The following is a 17964-nucleotide window of genomic DNA, read 5'->3' as shown; positions in this document are numbered from 1 at the left end:
CTATTCTGGAGGGGCAGGTGAGATTCGAGTACCATGCCATTCTGTTTTCGTTTCCTGATTGTAAGCAAAGGACCCAACTCCAACAGGGCGGCCTTAGAGACTCACAGAGGCGAACCCATTCCCGGGAAGGGGGGATTTCCTGTCTTTTGCTGGGAAGATCAGGTCCACTTTGTACATAAATTTTTCGAAAGTCAGTAACTTCTGCATTAAACCATAGTCCTGGATAATGAAGAGTGCTATTGGTGTTTTTACAGGAGAACATTTAAGGTCAGGCCTTTATTTTTCTGCAGTCACGACTTGCAAAATTAGGACAAGTCAAAGTCTCTTGCCAAGGTCAGACGAGTTCAGAGAAGGGAGATTTCTGTAAGGCACAAAATTACGTAAGTAATACATGTTATGCTAGTGACAGTGACGTGTATTAGCAAACGTGAGAGACCTAAAGTTTTCAGAACACTTGCCTCTCGGTGTCCTATATTGCTGTATACCCATAAATAATAAAAAGGCTGATAACATTGCTTTATGTAAGCAAGCTTAGAAATCACTCTCAGATAAGTGCTTTTGACCTAAATCTTGTAGCGCCTCGCTCTGACATCTAACCCCACAACTGTGAAATTCTGTAGGAGATTTAACAGTCTCAAACTGCCAACTGACCCAGCCATAAAGCAAGCACAGATAAAGATTTACAGTCCAACATGATACAATTAGACAGTCACCTTCTATTTATTTCAGTGCAGCTGAGCATTTAACCTACTTAAAAGCCAAAGCTTTTTCATTAAAATGTAAACGCTTGTTTATCATTCCTTCGTATGCCACCTCCAGGCATCCTATAAATTAGCCTATTATAAATAAAAAGATAACTTTGTTTCAGAGAAAGGCATAAACAAGAATGGTTTCTGTAAAAATCCTTCTAGACATGCAAAGATAAAAGATGGCTTTACCACACAAAATAATCAGATACACGGAGCCGTTCAGAGCTAGCACACCTAAGAAGTGCTTTAATCAAATATTTAGGTTACCTGCCAAAAAGACCATGATCTCTTCAAAATGCAATGCGGATTAAAATGTTATCTAGCACAAGCAGAAAACTAACCTTGGAGTGGAAGTTTGAAATGTGTTCATCGTAATTTTCATGTCTCTGGATAGAGAAGCCAGCTTTTTCAGCTAGATTGCAAAACTGGTTTAAAGTGGTCCCTCGGCGTGGGGCAAATACCATTGCTTTCCCCTAGAATGTTAAAAAGAAAGAAAGAAAGAAATGTACACATTTTAAAACCGGCAGGCAACCAAACATCGCAGACACTGGTCAAAGCGTTTAACATACTGATGTCAGGTGGAAAACTCAATTGTTCTGGAGACGGCCACACCAGTCCACAGACAGATACGCATCAAATAAGAAAACAACATGTATCCTAGTCAGATGGCCAGTGGCTTTTCAAATAGCACATGTCATAAACAAAACGTGACTCCGCGTTGGTATTCTGTACACCATGCACCTCTTCGGGGTTTAGCGGTTTGCACAAAAGCACTAGATTTTCAAGGAACTGGTCCAGGGCAGTGCCACCCACCTTGCGACTCGCTGGCAGCTGCCAACACACCCACAACTCAGCTCCGGGGCATGTGGCCACAGACGCCTGTAAATGTGAGTTTATTGTGCCCTGAAATCTCAGTACCAAGAAATCCTCCACGGAGACAAGGAACCACAATCCCCAGTGGAGAGTTTTCACGTTTCAGTCCTGCCTTTTCTGGGACCACGCTGTCAGCTACAAGGATCTTGGTTTCCAACTTCACTGAATCCTTCAAAATGGCCTTCATTACAGCAAAGCAGCTCCTCGCTGTACTCAAATGATTGCTTTTCAAAGAAAGTGGTATAAAGAGGACAAACAGGCTTTTCTAAATAAAACGCACAACCTTATGAGACTGTTGCAGTGGGGAGCCCGGGAGGACCCGTATACAACCTACGAGGGATTTCAGAAATCCACCGGACATGCAACTCCATGCTGGTCGTATGTCCGCCCCTGGGTGCCTGTGGATGTTCCCTCCCCCTCTCAGGTGTGCACAGAATGGCCACGCTTCAGGATCTTCTTTTCTTTTGACTCGGTTACAAGATGGCTGTACACTTCTGTTAACTTCAAGGTTACACTTCTCTTCAATGAATGCTGCTTCAGGTTTTGAGGGAATCATAAATATATCCTACTTTCTTATGAAAGGTTTATCATTCTCACCTGCCAACTATTTCCTGAGCATGCAGCACATGTCAGACACCGGGAGAGGGGTTCTCTAGTCATTGTCTCCCTTAAACCTTCAGACCACCAAAATGTAAGGATTATCAGCTCCCATTTTACAGGAGGCTCAGAAAGGTTGACTAATTGGCCAGGATGACACAACTGGTAAATGGATGGAAACCTATCTGACTCCAATGCCACGTCTCTCTCCTGGTCACTGCATCGCCGCCTCATCAGTACTAGTGATGGCAATAATAAAAATAGCAACCACTGTGCTAAGTGCTTCAACCTCCCCCTTAATCCCCTCAACAACCCTGTATGGGAAGACATTGCGTTTCACAAATGATTAAACATGCAATGAAGGGGTTGAAGAATACAAGGAAGAACTGTGTGGCAGAAAGGGTTTTTAAAAATATATATTTTATTGATTTTTTACAGAGAGAAAGAGAGAGGGATAGAGAGTTAGAAACATCGATGAGAGAGAATCATCGATCAGCTGCCTCTTGCATACCCCCCACTGGGGATGTGCCCGCAACCAAGGTACATGCCCTTGACAGGAATCGAACCTGGAACCTTTCAGTTTGCAGGCCAACGCTCTATCCACTGAGCCAAACCAGTTTCGGCAGAAAGGATGTAAAGGGGGTCTCCACCATTAAAGAGCTGAGTCACTGTAGGAAAATGAGAAAACTAATCTCAGAGCTGTTGAGCCTGAGGACCTTGGAGATGTTAGGCTAATCTCATTTGGCAGGTGAGAAACTCAAGTCATCCTAGCTGACCCCCTGAGTTTTCTCGTCCAGCAAGTGGGAACAGCAAAGCCTGCCCCCCAGCCCCACCAAGTTGTAAGAATCAGATGAGGTGATGAATATGGAAACAGTTTGAAAAATAAGGTTAAACACATGTAAGACTAGAAACATCTAGAGCACCGAATAGTGCTATAAAAATTCCATCAATTCTCTCTCCTTGTCATTCTCTTTCCCTCATTTACCTGCAATAAATACCCCAATACACTGTCCTGGACAGCAAGTATGTTTTCATACTGTGTTTACATAGACATGTACACACTCAGGCACATAATTATAGCAGCACCAATCATGCCAATACACTTAAGGTTCTGTCAGCTTTTCTCATATTAATTGCTATTTTCAGGTGGTTTTCAAACTTAGCAGTAGAAATGCATTTGGATGTGGAAGTAGATATAATACATGGTCTCAGCAGGAGAGCAAACGTCTCTATTTTTAAAAAAAGTAAATACTAGTAGGTCATTTTAGTCATTTCTAAGAGCTGGTTGCCATTCTGGATTTTTGAATAATGGAAGTTTTTATTTTTATTTTAAATTCACTTGCAAAAATTGTCTTACAATTACAATGGAAGAGTTGATTTTTAACAGCTATTACCTAAGCCAGCGATTTTCGATCTTTTTCATCTCCCGGCACACAAAAAATAATTACTAAAATTCTGTGGCACACCAAAAAATAGATTTAATGTTTGCCGATCTTACAAAAAAAAAAAAAAATAGGTCTGATTTTGATTGATTTACAAAAAAATAATAATAATAGTATTTATCTACCCTTTTTGCTCAATGTTTTTTTCAAATCAGGTATTAGTATTTGTATAAAGAATTTCTGACACTAAGAATTAACCAATCAGACACAACTTTATTATGTGTTGTGACCGATAAGATACAACTCTATTATATGACCTATAGATTTATGGTTCAAAAGAGGGCATTCACACCAGAAGGCTTTTGTTTTGTTGGCTGTTATCCTTTTTAATATTTGACAATCTAAGGGAAAAAGAGGCCAATGCCACTGATAGATAGAATCATTGATTTGTTGACTCCTGCACACCTCACACCTGGGATTGATCCCATAACCTGGGCATATGCCCCTAACCAGAATCAAACCTGGGACCCTTCAGTCTGCAGGCTGATACTCTATCCAAACCAGCCAGGGCGGTACTGCATATTTTAAAAATTCTGTGGCACATGGGTTAAAAAATCACTGATCTAAGCTATCCTAGCTAATAAAAGAGTAATATACAAATTGACCATCACTCCAAGATACAAGATGGCTGCCCCCATGTGACCAAAGATGGCTGCCCCCATGTGGACACAAGATGGCCACAAGATGGCCTGCAGGGGAGGGCAGTTGTGGGCAGTTAGGGATAACCAGGCCAGCAGAGGAGGGCAGTTAGGGGGTGACCAGGCCTGCAGGGGAGGGCAGTTAGGGGCAATCAGGCCAGCCAGGGAGCAGTTAGGCATCAATCAAGCTGTCAGGGGAGTGGTTAGGGGGTGATCAAGCTGGCAGGCAGAAGCAGTTAAGGGCAATCAGGCAGGCAGGCAGGCAGGTGAGCGGTTTGGAGCTAGCAGTCCTGGATTATGAGAGGGATGTCCAACTGACCATTTACCAACCGCTCATTTAAATGGGCAGTTAGATATCCCTCAAGGGTCCCAGATTGGAGAGGATGCAGGCTGGGCTGAGGGACAACCTCTCTCACCTCCCCCCACCCACCCCCGAGCATGAGTTTTATGCACCAGGCCTCTAGTTTATTATAATGTTTACAGGGCTCTGGGGTTCTTGGTTGGGCTGATGCTTGTATTTACAAAGCACATGCTCTCTACAGTGCACCCCCTTGTTGGTTGGGGTGAGCTGTTAGGAGGGCTGCAATGAAGCCTATGGCTGAACTCTCTGCCTAGATATCTCTTTCCTCCTTTAGGCCTCAGTTTACCTGTCCTTCTCTAACCACCCAATCTAGAACAGCAGCCCCCTCCCTCCATCATTATTGACCCCCTCTCCCTGCTCTCCCTTTGTTCTTGGCACTCATCACCTCTGACACACATTATATCCTTGTTTGTTATGCCCGCCTCCTCTGGCTGGAATGCACACTCCATGCCAACAGAATCTTCTAATGTTTATTCACCACATTTTCACAGGACCTAGCAGATAGTAGATACTTAACCAATATTTGTTGAAAGAATAAACCAAATGCCAATGTTGAATCATCTGAGAAATTTGAGTCTTGGGGAATTTGAAGGCCATGTTCTATTGCTTATTCTTTAGAAAAGATTTCCTCCAAGAAGCATTTGTAGAGTCAGCAACTACGGTGGGATATGAGAGGGCACAATACTGGACTCTCGAGAAAGAGAAAGAGCAAGCAGGACTTTTAATCTCTAATTACTCAGTTATGAGTTTTAAAACACTTCCTTTTCATCTAATTAAACACAGACATTTTTGAGATGTAGATTCATACTTAGTAGGGACAACAGTACATCATCCATTCAGAATGCTTCAGTAAGCATCCCAGAGCCCTACTGAGTGTCTGCATCCACCCCACAGAAATTGGTTTTAGGACACACACACCCATCTCAGTAGAGCTGAACCCTTTGTTGGGTCCAATCAGAGAAATATGCCTTACAATTTAGGCTGCAAAAATCAAAACAAGAAAGAAAGAAAAAATAGATTTCAAATGAGTCCATCTCTTTAGAAAAATTATTTTCAATTTACCAAAGCAGACGTTTCTAAGCATTCACAGTCACGGAATCATTTTAAACTAAGAATGAACACTCAATTGAATGTAAAATTTTGACTGATGAGCAGAAATTTGAGGGATTCGTTTATCCCTTGAGAGGAGAGAGGAGCAGTCCCACTAAACAAGGCGATCCTGTTTGCATTGGGAGTGCAGTTGTTGCTGTTTCGCTAGACTAATCTATACTCACATACTAAAGGGAGGGTACTTCTGGGAAAATAAGTGTGCTTAGGATTTATTTTAAAAGGAATATGCTATGCCAACGAAAGGCTTTTATTCCTCTTTCATTCCCAGGTTATGTTTAATACCGATTACATGTCTAAGCTTATGTTTATTTTCTAGCCTTTTCTTTACCAGGTTTCTGAGATGCTGCCTTTCCCTGCTTCTACCTGCTTCTTCCCCTGTATCTCTCTCAGTCCCCTTCCCTAACTTCTCTTCTTCCACTTGCTCATTAATTGTCAGTGGTCCCCAAAGCTCTGTCTACTTTTTATTCCTATTCCTAGGCCACTGAACCAAAGTCCAGGCATCAACTATCACTTATACTTCCAAACTCACAAGTATATTACTGCAGCATTCACCCATATTTTCAAGTCTCTACCAGATCTCTCCACGGATGAGTTCTGAAAGTACCTTTAACCCATTCTATCTAAAATGGAACTCAATATTCTTGGCTCTAAGCCCCTACTGTTTGGAGCCAGGTCACTATCTCTCCCTCCCTCTCTCTCTCTCTCTCTCTCTCTCTCCCTCTCTCTCTCTCTCTCTCTCTGTCTCTCTCTCTCTCTCTCTCTCTCTCTCTCTCTCTCTCTCTCTCTCACACACACACACACACACACACACACACACACTCAGACACACCTACTGGAAACCAAGTACTTCCATACTCTTCCACTTCTGAAACGAAGCTAGACACCTGGAAATCATGGCATTGCCCTTTAAAACCCTTTAGTGCCACGTCTCCCTGCCCACATCACTGTCATCTGCTGCATTGGGCTCCAGTGCAGTTTTTGCTGGGCACCCTGAGAACTTCCTGCATCTCCCGTTTGATGTGAATTATGAAGAACTCAGGATCCACCAGCGTAGCCCCCAAGGTGTTTCTCTGTGGACCTCTTGTGACATCTTCAGATCTCTGGGCCACAGCCCCACAGAGGAGTTGTCTTGGCTCAAGAAAATATTGAAAGCAGCTCTAAGTGGAAATAAAACCTTTGCTATTATCTTAGTCTTGGACTGTGACTTCACACACTCAGCAGGGGATGGTCCTCTGGAAGCAGGACAGCCAGCGCTGAGAGCTAAGAGGAATAATAGTTCAGCTTTTCCTCTGGTTACCCCCAAGCTCTGGGGACCTTCTAGCCCAATGGCACAGGACATGGAGCTGCAGGTCACTGCCAAGTCCGTGTGACCCTTCCAGGGTGCACCCGGGTGGAGGCCTAGGGAGTGCAAGTGTTGTGCCTCCCCAGACTCCACAATAGGGATGAGTTTCCTGGGGGGCAATTTTGGAATGCCCACGTGCCATCCACAACTCGGACTCCCCCCTTACAGTGGGCCTCTTACCCCTTAATCTAGAGCCCTGGCCGTTCGTGAACGAGGAGCCTAAGCCAGGCCCTCCTCCCATCTCTAATGCTGCTGTTTGGTGCAGGCTCCTCTGGCCCAGGGTCCCTGCTCCTCACGTAGTAAGGAGGACGTCTACTCTAGGGCCCTGCCTCCTCCTTCTAGGAGCTGAGGGTGAGTACCAGCATCAGTAGAAGGGCTGCTGTCTTCGCTCAGGGGGGCTGCTGTGTGGAGCCCTGCTTCAGGCCAGGGGGAGTGTGGTTCAAGGTTTAATAGAGGGAACAGGGGGGCTGCTAGGATGCCAGTCCAATCTTCACTTAGCTCTGTTCATAGGTTGGCCAGTTTTCTATTGTGAACCATGAGGAGGATTTACAAAAGATCTCGGAAAAGCATTCAGATCTGCTGCAAAATGGAGTATTTGGCACCAACAGGCTTGAAGGGGGCTGGTGAGGAGCGGGGTCCTATTTGTATAGGGTCAGATCCAGGAGTCCTTGTAAGTATCTCATTTATAAATGTGGCCTACGATTAAGGTGACCAGACGTCCCGCTTTTGGCAGGACAATCCCAATTTTTAACAATTTGTCCCGCGTCCCGCAGCGTTTTAAAAAAGTCCCGACTTTTTGAAAGATTATCGGGACTTTTTTAAAACGACGCGGGACAAATTGTTAAGAATCGGGACTGTCCCGCCAAAAGCAGGACATCTGGTCACCTTACCTAGGATACATTTCCATGGATGCCTTTACATCCAAGAGACTCAGTGCTTCTGAAAATTCTGATCTTGCAAGTGCTCACAAGGCTCATCTAAGGCTCAGAGGGGGGATGGAGAGGCCCCAAATTCCCTTTTCTACCCTCAACTCAGGCTGTTCACCCAACCAGGGCAGCCGCCATCACCAGTGTGGGCACGCCCCTTCCTCGCCTCAAGACTTACTACCCACAACCTCACAGAGGGAACTGAGAAGCCAATTTCCTTTAATTGATTACCACTTACCAGGCTGTGGCTACTCCTCTGAGAGGTCTATTTAAAGTTTCTGAGCTGCACAGAGATAACAGAATAAAAAGCAACAGTGTGAGGCAAAGGATGATTATTAAATTGCTCTGGGAACCTTCCATGTGAAAACAGATATAAAAGGAATATTGAAAGGTATTCATCTGTAAGCCTCACTGAGGTCAGAAGACTGGAGCAAACCCTCTTTTAAAAAGACTTTAGAAACAAAACTAGAAAATACTTCACACACACACACACACACACACACTGCAGTCTTTTCTCAAATAAATCGGAGTTCCTGCCTTAGACTGACTGCATTAACATTGTTATGATATTTTAAACTCGATGGTACAGTGAGAGCCTCACATACTTAAATATTTTTTTTAATGCATGAGCTTTAAACTCGTTTTCTTACTTTAAATAGACGTATATTAACTCTCTGTTTAGGCTGCGAGACCTCCTAGCTTAGTATAACAGCCCAACAAAATAAGAGTGGATACAAACTCTGTAATTTACTCACAGGCATAAATGGATATATAAATGTAAAAATGTGCACAATTTGTATGCCACGCATGGCTTCATTGTGACCTAATGTTTATAATATGTAAATAATGGCTTCCTTTTAAAGCAAAGAACTTTTAATATACAGATTCATCTGAAGTCCCTTTTCTTTAATATAAACAGAAATAGAAAAAAAGATTGCCTTTGCAATAAAGAAATACCCAACGGCAAAGGTTACCATTGACGGGGTTTAAAATGACAGACGTCAACAGAAAACTTTCAATATCATACTTCCACTTTCATAGGAAGATATTGCTATCAAAGGAAAAGACTCAAGAAATTCTTTGATAAAAATAATCTCACACTATCTTTGAAGCAGTTTCATTTATTTTACTACCCACTGTGTTCCTTATCTGAAGGCCAAGGGTAAGAAGTTTTCCTGGTTATGATTAGGAAAGAATCTGATAGATCAGAAGACCCAATTGAAGTTGGACATAATAAGTATTAAAGTATCACATGACATTAATCCTGCCATTCCATTACTCTCTCCATCTTTGAGCGCAGACTAATTATTCTGAACCAGTGTTCGGGAGAAAACAGGAACTACTTACCCTGGGCTGGAGCAATCTCTTTATCGCATCGACGAGGCTGGCTCTGTACTGGTCCAGAAACAGGCTGCCATGGAGAAGAGAGCAGAATCCAGATTAAACTGGGTTTCCAAGTCTAATGATACTAATGGAGATAAGTACAGGGCTAATTGCACGTGTTTACTCAACGCTAAAAAAAGAGAAGTTGCATTTTTCTATTCAGATGTCTTGTGGGGGAGAAGAAAAGATACTGTGGTCAGTGGTATTGCAATCGAAGCGAAGCCAAGTCATCAACATGCAATGGGCCCGGATTCACATACAATCTGGGCCACAGGTTATTGTTAACGGGACGATTTCTAAGCTTCTGTTTGGAGGAATCATCTGGCCGAGAGGAAGCTCTCCCAGCACTTCCTGCCATCGGAGCTTAGTCTCTGTAGACCTGGGCCCTCAGCACACCGAGGGTGCTATGGACCACCCTCCTGAAATACACCGCCAGAGCATCTCAGGTGCTGATGGCTTTTAGTGACTAGGAACAGCGCTGAGGTTAGATTCAACCAGGGACCCAGGACTAAATGGTTCCAGAAACAAAGATAAGGTTTAGGGAACATGCCACAGAGACCATGGCAACTTAGGATTCCTCCCCTTTGATCTCCATGTTGATTTTTTTTCCAGTTCACTGTCCTCTTCCTTTTTTTATCCTCTGGTCTTTGGGGGATTTGTTGTAGCTCTGTCATTCCTTTGGCTGGGTCAGTCTGACCCTGTCTTCACCAGGCCTCATCTTGGAAGCTCGGGACAGTTTGCTTATCTGGGACTTGCAGGCTGGGACACTGGGCAGCTGTGCATCAGCCACCCCAGGACGAGCCTAAGCCCACCCTCTCCCATCCCCGATGCTATCGTTCGGAGTAGGCCCCTCCAATTTCACCTCCCGGCTCCTCACAAAGCATGAGTAAGTACTGCCCACTCCAGGGCCCTGCCTCATCCTTCTTGGAGCTGAGGGTATCCGCAGTCAGCAGGAGCCACACTGCAGGCAAGGGTGGAGGGCAGTTCACTGTTTAATAGAGCTATGGCTCCGACCTCTCTGCTATGTCACCTTGACAAGTCACTTCCCATGAGGCCTCTGTGTCTTTATCAATAAAGGCCCACCTATGTGGCTGTGGTGGAACCAAATTAAGAATACATATTAGTTGGCAAATATTTCATCTTATAAAATCTGCCTTTAAGCATTGTTCATCAGTGACTAATAACTATTAAGGACTGATAAGGAAGAAATCAAAGTTATATCTAAGTGTCTTAAAAACTCTTCCTCTTTAGGACTATATACCTTATTCTTTAGTGAGGTACTGATACCTTAGGTTTTAATAACTAAGCATTCTGGTTTTGTTTTTTAAGAAGACTATCACTGTGGGAGGATATCTCTGTCAGGTACTCAGGCCCATAGAAAACCTGGCTGGTTGGGGTATGCAGCACTAAGCAAAAGACCATGCTCGGTGTACACCTGCGCATCCTAAGAGCTGGTAAGATCATTGGAATAAAAAACAGCATCTTAAAAGCTGAGTTTAAAACATAACCTTATAAAGTACTATGTCTACTTAATGTTGGTAATGGTGACAGAGATATTAATTAGCATCCCCACTTGCTGAAAAATGCAGCTTAACACATAGGATACATTGCAAGTACACTTATCCAAAAGGTAATGTCGCCTACTCCATCCAAATCAAATTCCCCAAAAGTAATTCCTGTAGTTTCCTAAGTGGTCTTTATTCCAAGCAAGCTCACCTGCCTCCTTAGCCCTGCTGCAGAATTTATAACCCTTTGCAGGATAGTCCTATGAGCAATTTCAATGTGCTTTAGTAGGAGTGATATATAATCTCTGGAAAATTCGCCCCTTAAATGGTCCTAATGGGCTCAGAGAACAGCAGTAGCTTAAGTGGATCTATTTAAAAAGGCTGAGCAGGTCAGTGATGGGGATGGAGATACCGTCTCAACTCTCCCCTTCGGTTACTGATCAAAGGGCATCGACAGCCAGCCTCGGTTGGCCATTAAAACACACACAGATGTGCGCGCGCGCACACACACACACACACACACACACACACACACACACACCTCTACAGAAGTCACTCGTGGAATCAAACTTGCTTTGTTCCATTGACCTGAACCACATATTTTTTGAGAAAGGAAAGGTGCCGGGCCATTTTCATCCCCTCCCTCAGAATCAGCCTGTTTGGAGCAGTGCACAGAGCATGTCCATCTCCTATCACAGGGAAATTAATTAGTGCAGAGGAAAGGGGGCATTTCCCTGTCACTGCTCACAAAAGGAAGCCCTCTGGCAATTTTCAAGGTGAAATGTGCTGTTACATTCACTGTCTCGGGTGAACTTTCAGTGGTGAATGGCTCTGCCAGTGGTTATCAACGGACTGTTGTGGAAGCTAGCACGCGTGCCCTATGCTGATCCCACTTGCTCTGCCCCTCGGGCTGTAAGATCATTGGCACTTTGTGTATCTGCTGGGGACTGTGTCCTCTGGTGTGAGGGGAAAGGGCTCACTACGTTTGGGTTAAAGATCTTTTCAGGAGTAAAAATCTTTAAGGTGTGATTTAGAAATATCCATGATCACAGCATCTGAAAGAAAACAAAGAAATCCTAGAGACTATTTTGAAAAAAATGTTTTCACAAAAACCAAACTTAAAAAAAAAAATCATTAAATGTAAAAAGGAAGAGCTAAACCGGTTTGGCTCAGTGGATAGAGCGACCTGCGGACTGAAAGGTCCCAGGTTCTATTCCGGTCAAGGGCATGTACCTTGGTTGTGGGCATGTCCCCAGTAGGGGGTGTGCAAGAGGCAGCTGATCGATGATTCTCTCTCATCAATGTTTCTAACTCTCTATCCCTCTCTCTTCCTCTCTGAAAAAAAATCAATAAAACATATATATATATATATATTTTTTAAAAAAGTAAAAAGGAAGAGAAAATAGAAACAATCCAGTGTCCACAGTGAAAATGCTGAGAGCAAAGGAGGTGATGTGCTTCCCCGTTTCCTTCCCACGTCTGGCTGCAGGCGTGCTCAGGTGGAGCTGACTCCCACACACCTCGCTCCACTCGGCTGGCTCCGGCTGCCATGTCAAACTCTCTCCGAGCCCTTAGAGTAGGGGTGTCGAACTCAATCAGAGAAGGGGCCAAAATCTAAAATCCAGCCTAAATCGCGGGCCGAATGGTTTACTGAACAGTCATAAACTGACAATGTCATAAACTGACAGCGGAGTGCAGTGATGACAGCGCGGTGCGGGCCACATTGCAAGGCCTGGCGGGCTGGATTTGGCCCGCGGGCCTTGTGTTTGACATATGTGCCTTAGAGAGTCCAAGGGGTGCAAAATCATTTTTCTTTCAGCTACAATAAACTGGAAAGCCATCAAACGCTGAATGAGAGCGTTCATTGGATTTAAAAAAAAAAAAAATCTGACTTCCAGGCTCTTAGATTATTGGGGTTGAACAGGAGTCTGGAAAGGCAGACTTTAATAGTAACAATCACTCGCTTTTCTAAACTCAGCAAGGACTGGGCTGGACTGCATTCCAATGCAAAGGAACTCATATTAAATTCAACATTAAACAAGTCAACCAAGGAACGTAATAGGCAGGGTGTTTTTTTGTTTTGTTTTGTTTTTTACACCTGTGGTGAAATATTCTAACATTTGGATGTTTTTGTCCACAGCTTCCCTTTTGCAGGTGTGGCTGTCCCTCGATCTTTCCTTTCTGTTTATTTCAAAGTTGACATTTTATAAGTTATTTAGGAATTGTTGAACCATGAAACTATATTTCATTGTCAAAGATGCTGAACGGTAAAATAATGACTAGCTTTCACAGCTTTCCTTTTTATTTTATAATCTAGGTGAGCTAATAATTTAGATGTGAGCCAAGAGACTGTGTCTCCCGGGAAATAAGTTATTTCCCCCTGTACCTACAGGTCTGTGAATGTTTGAATGTAAATATATGAATATATGAATGATTCAGGAACATAAACATATCACCGCCTGTTGTAATCATGTGCATTTTTACTTGAGCCACAATGTGGGTTGGGAATAGGTCTGTGAATAGAGCTTGTTTTCATGTAAATGGGATCAAGCAGTACCACTGGTTAGCTATTCAGGGAATCAGACAATGCCATCCTTGCTGGAAACGCTCCACTAAGAATTTAATCCATGTACCTAATATTCGAACTCTGACTCTTGCTTCATATTCCTGGGGCCTAATCCAGATCTCGTTGGCTGACAATGACTAAAGGATGGGGTGAGACTTAAGTGATCTATTTATGTGTGGTATCTATTTTTGGCACTAGGCATTTCAGGTTTCATCTTGGTGGTGGTGTCTAAAGGGAGCTTTCTTTTCGTCCTCTGTCACATTCTTAAAAAAAAAAAAAAAGCTGCACGGTCTGCCTGCCTGCCCCTAGAAGCAGCATCCAGGCAGAAACGCTGATAGGGAAATGCCAAGCCTTCAGGATGTAAAGAGCTCATGGAGCCCCGGGCCTCACTGCTCTAGGCACAACATGCATATTACAAAGACCACACTGTACTTTCTAAGTTTCTAAGCCGCTTACCTATCCCTGTGACTATCTATGAAGAGAGACCATTACCAAAGCATTTCTTTTGGAAATAATATCAGCATCGCAGTGAGAGTAACTTAATGTTTCACATTTCCTAATGGGAAATTATAAACAGGCTGACATTCTGGCACTTAGAACACCAGAAAGAAGAAAAAACAAAAACACAAAAACCTGAATTCATGCATAGAAAAGCCATTTGTAAACTGAAAATTGGGTCTATTTAGTTCATTTGAATTCCTAATTTCTCATAGAGCCACTAGATGTGTATGTGCGGTGTGTCTACTGTGTTATGTTATATATTTGCAATGAAAGCATTAAGTGAATATGCATTATGGGTACCAGTTGTATGTGACCCGGTGGGCTAGGAAAAAAAGACTATTTTTCAAATATGCTGTGTGGCTATTTTTAACCTGAAAACATTAATCATAAAAGAGCTTATACTTCCTCTGCTTGTCTCTCTGGTACAAATAGGATGACATGGTGTGAGTGTCCACAACACAAGGTCTGACAAGAATGGGCTGTTTTGATATTTGTGCAAAGGACACACGTAACCTAAATCTCTTGGCCAGACCTGACTTTCCCCACATAATCAGAGCCCATCCATGTGCGACCCCGTCTAAGCCTCCCAGAAGATGCTGCCCTCCGTCCCTCTTGCCGCTGCTCTCTGATCTGACTTTCCTGCTTAATCTGATCTAATCCTGCCAGCATTATCTTCATCTGTGCAATGAAACCTGGAGGATCTTTCTCGTATTTGGTGAGGAAAGGCATTTACTAAATTACATGCTCACATCACATGGTGAGATTTTATTTCCTTATTTTTGATTAGATGAGGGATGTAATATTGAGACACACTATCAGCGATGAACCAGAAATCTGTTTCTTCCTTCTTTGGAACAGGTTTTCTGAAATTGGGTTCAAAGGAACTAAAAGGGCATGGAAAGCTAGAAAATCCCAAGCTAAAAATAAAACAAAATATTAATTTTTTTTTGAGAAGTACTTACCAGAAGAAAAAAGAAAGAAAATCTAATTTCATTAATCTGGGTAAAAAAGTTACCCATTAAAAATTGTATTAAATAATACTAATACTAATACTAATACTACTAAAAATAATGAAAACTTTCTGAAAATGTCATTCTATTCATCCAACTCTCTGAGAGGGTTCTCTGGGCTCTGGGTCTTATGATTGAGTTTATCAATATAATAGATCTTTAGAATCTGAACTTAAGTGTCATAAAAACATCAAGATAAACACACAAATAAGATCTTATTCTTAACAGGGAAAATGACTGTGAATTGTTAACATTCCCCATATGCTGAAACAATTATTATTCAACACGCATGAAGAAAATGCATAAGATTAGTTGAAATCATTATTAAGGTTTGATACATATTTATCCTGTAACTTGGGATCAGACTGTCATTAACAACAAGTAGACTGGGCTAAAAGTGAAGAGAAAATATGTAAATTATTTTCAAAAAGCAGGCACCTGACAGAGATTTTAATATTATTATTTGCATAACAATTAAATTGTAATTTTATAATTCTTATTTTATGTATAACTAAATATCATAATTGAATACATTGAAAAATAGTAGATAGCAAACATACATTTGAAGAAAAGCTATTTCCCCTAAAGATATTCCATAGATATGTTTATTTGCTGGAGCATACATATGTGTGCACACATACATATATTCCCTTATATCAATAGTCAGATCTCTCCTAAGAAGTAAGCTAATTGAGCTGCTTGTGTTGATAAACTCCTTTTTCTCCAGACTATTCCTCTCCGAGCCATAATTATTTGCAATTTGCCTAAGTCGTCCATTTACTGATACGTCAAGCATGAAACAGAGGCAATTCCAGAAAATGGAAATGCTTCTCAAAATCAATCTTTGGGAAATAATGTGGTAGAAGTTACTGTGTGATAGGAGACTACCTTATAACTGTCACATGGAGATGAATATTAATTTGTTGAGGTTAAGGTGGCTTTGTGCTTCATTTGTTGACTTTGCTTAGCTGACAGCAAAGCAGCACAGCCCAATTACTCCAGCAAAGCTATTTTTTTCCTAACAGGAGTTTTATGATTTTTATGTACTTACCAGTCAGCACACATAACCATGTCAAAATGTCCTTCCAGTTGAGAGACATCTGTCTCATTATCCCATCGTAAAACGCTTGAGGAGAAAAAGATTTTTAAAAAATTATACTTAGGGTTGTTGTTTTTTTTACTTTTGATTTTGAGCTATTAACATTATTTTTTGTGGCACTTGAAATTATTTAAAAGGCAAACTATTTCAAAAAGTATAATAAAAAAAACTAGAACATAACGGTCTATTCTGTATTTTATTTAGTCATCAATTCTAGAAGAGGCAGAATTCTCTATTTAAATACAATAGTTAAGCTTTTGCAAGGTTTTATATGTTTTGGAGACAAATTAGGGAAAAGTATCTTATCTTTACCATAGTCATTAAAATGAGTCTAGATTCACCATCAGTTACGGTACATATTAAAATCAAAGTATTCCCCATCTGACCGAAATACAAATTTGTAAAAATAAAGGATGTGAAAGAGCATATATTGTGCTTGGCATGTCAGCGGCATTTCTTACTAATGAAATGAGCAATCGGGCAAGATGGAGGAAAAGACTGTCACTCAATAGTTCTCAGTTTTCAGGTGCAGTTAAAAAATCACCCATCCTAAAAGCCTCCCCAACACCCTCAACATGGCTAAATTTGGGTCAGTTATCAGTCTTCATTTTACTGGCCCTATCAGCATGGGACTGTCCCCTGATCTGCAAGTTCATATATCCAACTTCCTATTTTAATAATTCCACTTGGAAAACTAGCTGATATCTCAAACTTCATATGCTCAATATTAAATTCCTCCTCATCTCTCCCTGTCCTCCCTCCAAATTCATTTCATGCACAGTCTTTCTCATCTGTTAATCCCATCTTTCCAGCTGCTTAGGCCAAAAATCTTGACTATGACTATATCCCCAACTCCTTTTTTCTGTTCAGTCTCTTAATAGATTTCCCTGCTTCCACCTATCACCCCACAATTTCTGCTCAAGACAGCAGCCAGAATTATCCTTGCAAAACATATTTCAAATCACAAACCTTGTCTTCTTACTATCTTCTAATGGCTCCTCTCCACTCATAGTAAAAGCCAGTCTTGACAATGACCCACAAGACCCTATTCAATCCAGTTCCCATGCTGACCTCATTTCCTATGACTCTTCCCTTGGTCTTTGCTCTAGCAACAGAGGTCTCTCTATGATCTTTTGAATATACCAGGCATGCTTCTGCCTTAGGGTCTTTAAATAAGCTGTTCCCTTGTGTAAATGCTCTTCTTCCATGCAACCCATGGCTCGTTCCCTCACCTCCTTCAAGTCTTGGCTCAAATGTGTTACCTTCTCAAGTAAGACTTCCATTCTGCTTAAAAACTACAATCATTAATTTCTACTTCAGTACTCCTGAAACCCTTAACCCACTCTTTATTTTTCTATAGTGGTTATTACCCTTTAATGTGCTATATGCCTGAATTATTAATTTTGTTTTTTCTCTCTTTCTCAGGTAGAACATAAGCACCATAGGGGCTAATATTTTTTTTACCAGACAGGCACTTTAACCAACTAAACAACGGCGCCACCCCAAATATTTTTTTTAAAAAACCAGTTTTGTACTAGGATGTATCTTCATTGCCTAGAACAGTCCCTGACACCTAATAGCTGTTCAATAAATACGTCCTATCAATGAATTCTGTATGAGTGTACCTAGCATAGTGCAGGCACAAAGAGAGCACTCAAGAAATAGAGGTTCCATAGTAAGTTGTTCTCTGAATGGAGTGTGTAGTTTAGCCACATATTCAAGCCACAAGTGTGTACAGGATGACACTCCAACCAACTGAACCTCACAGGTTAGGAGGGGAGATTTTAAATGCTAGTGAAACTCCTAAAAAAACAGCTTCACCAGGAAGAAATCACCCTGTTCTTGGAAAAGAAGTCGCAAAG

General features: G+C 41.8%; 1 protein-coding gene across 1 annotated transcript in view; it reads right to left on the bottom strand.

Moving 5' to 3' along the window:
• CAMKMT (calmodulin-lysine N-methyltransferase) overlaps positions 1 to 17964 on the bottom strand; it is a 241479-nt gene that overhangs the window by 6245 nt on the left and 217270 nt on the right. The window contains 3 exon segments of the mRNA XM_084901537.1: positions 1091 to 1222; positions 9386 to 9449; positions 16055 to 16129. Coding sequence (XP_084757663.1) covers positions 1091 to 1222; positions 9386 to 9449; positions 16055 to 16129 — 271 coding nt within the window.

Source organism: Pipistrellus hanaki, assembly GCF_964339955.1.
Source record: "Pipistrellus hanaki genome assembly, chromosome: 12".
NCBI classification, from domain to species: Eukaryota; Metazoa; Chordata; class Mammalia; order Chiroptera; family Vespertilionidae; genus Pipistrellus; species Pipistrellus hanaki.
This window is presented reverse-complemented; position numbering and strand designations above follow the sequence as displayed.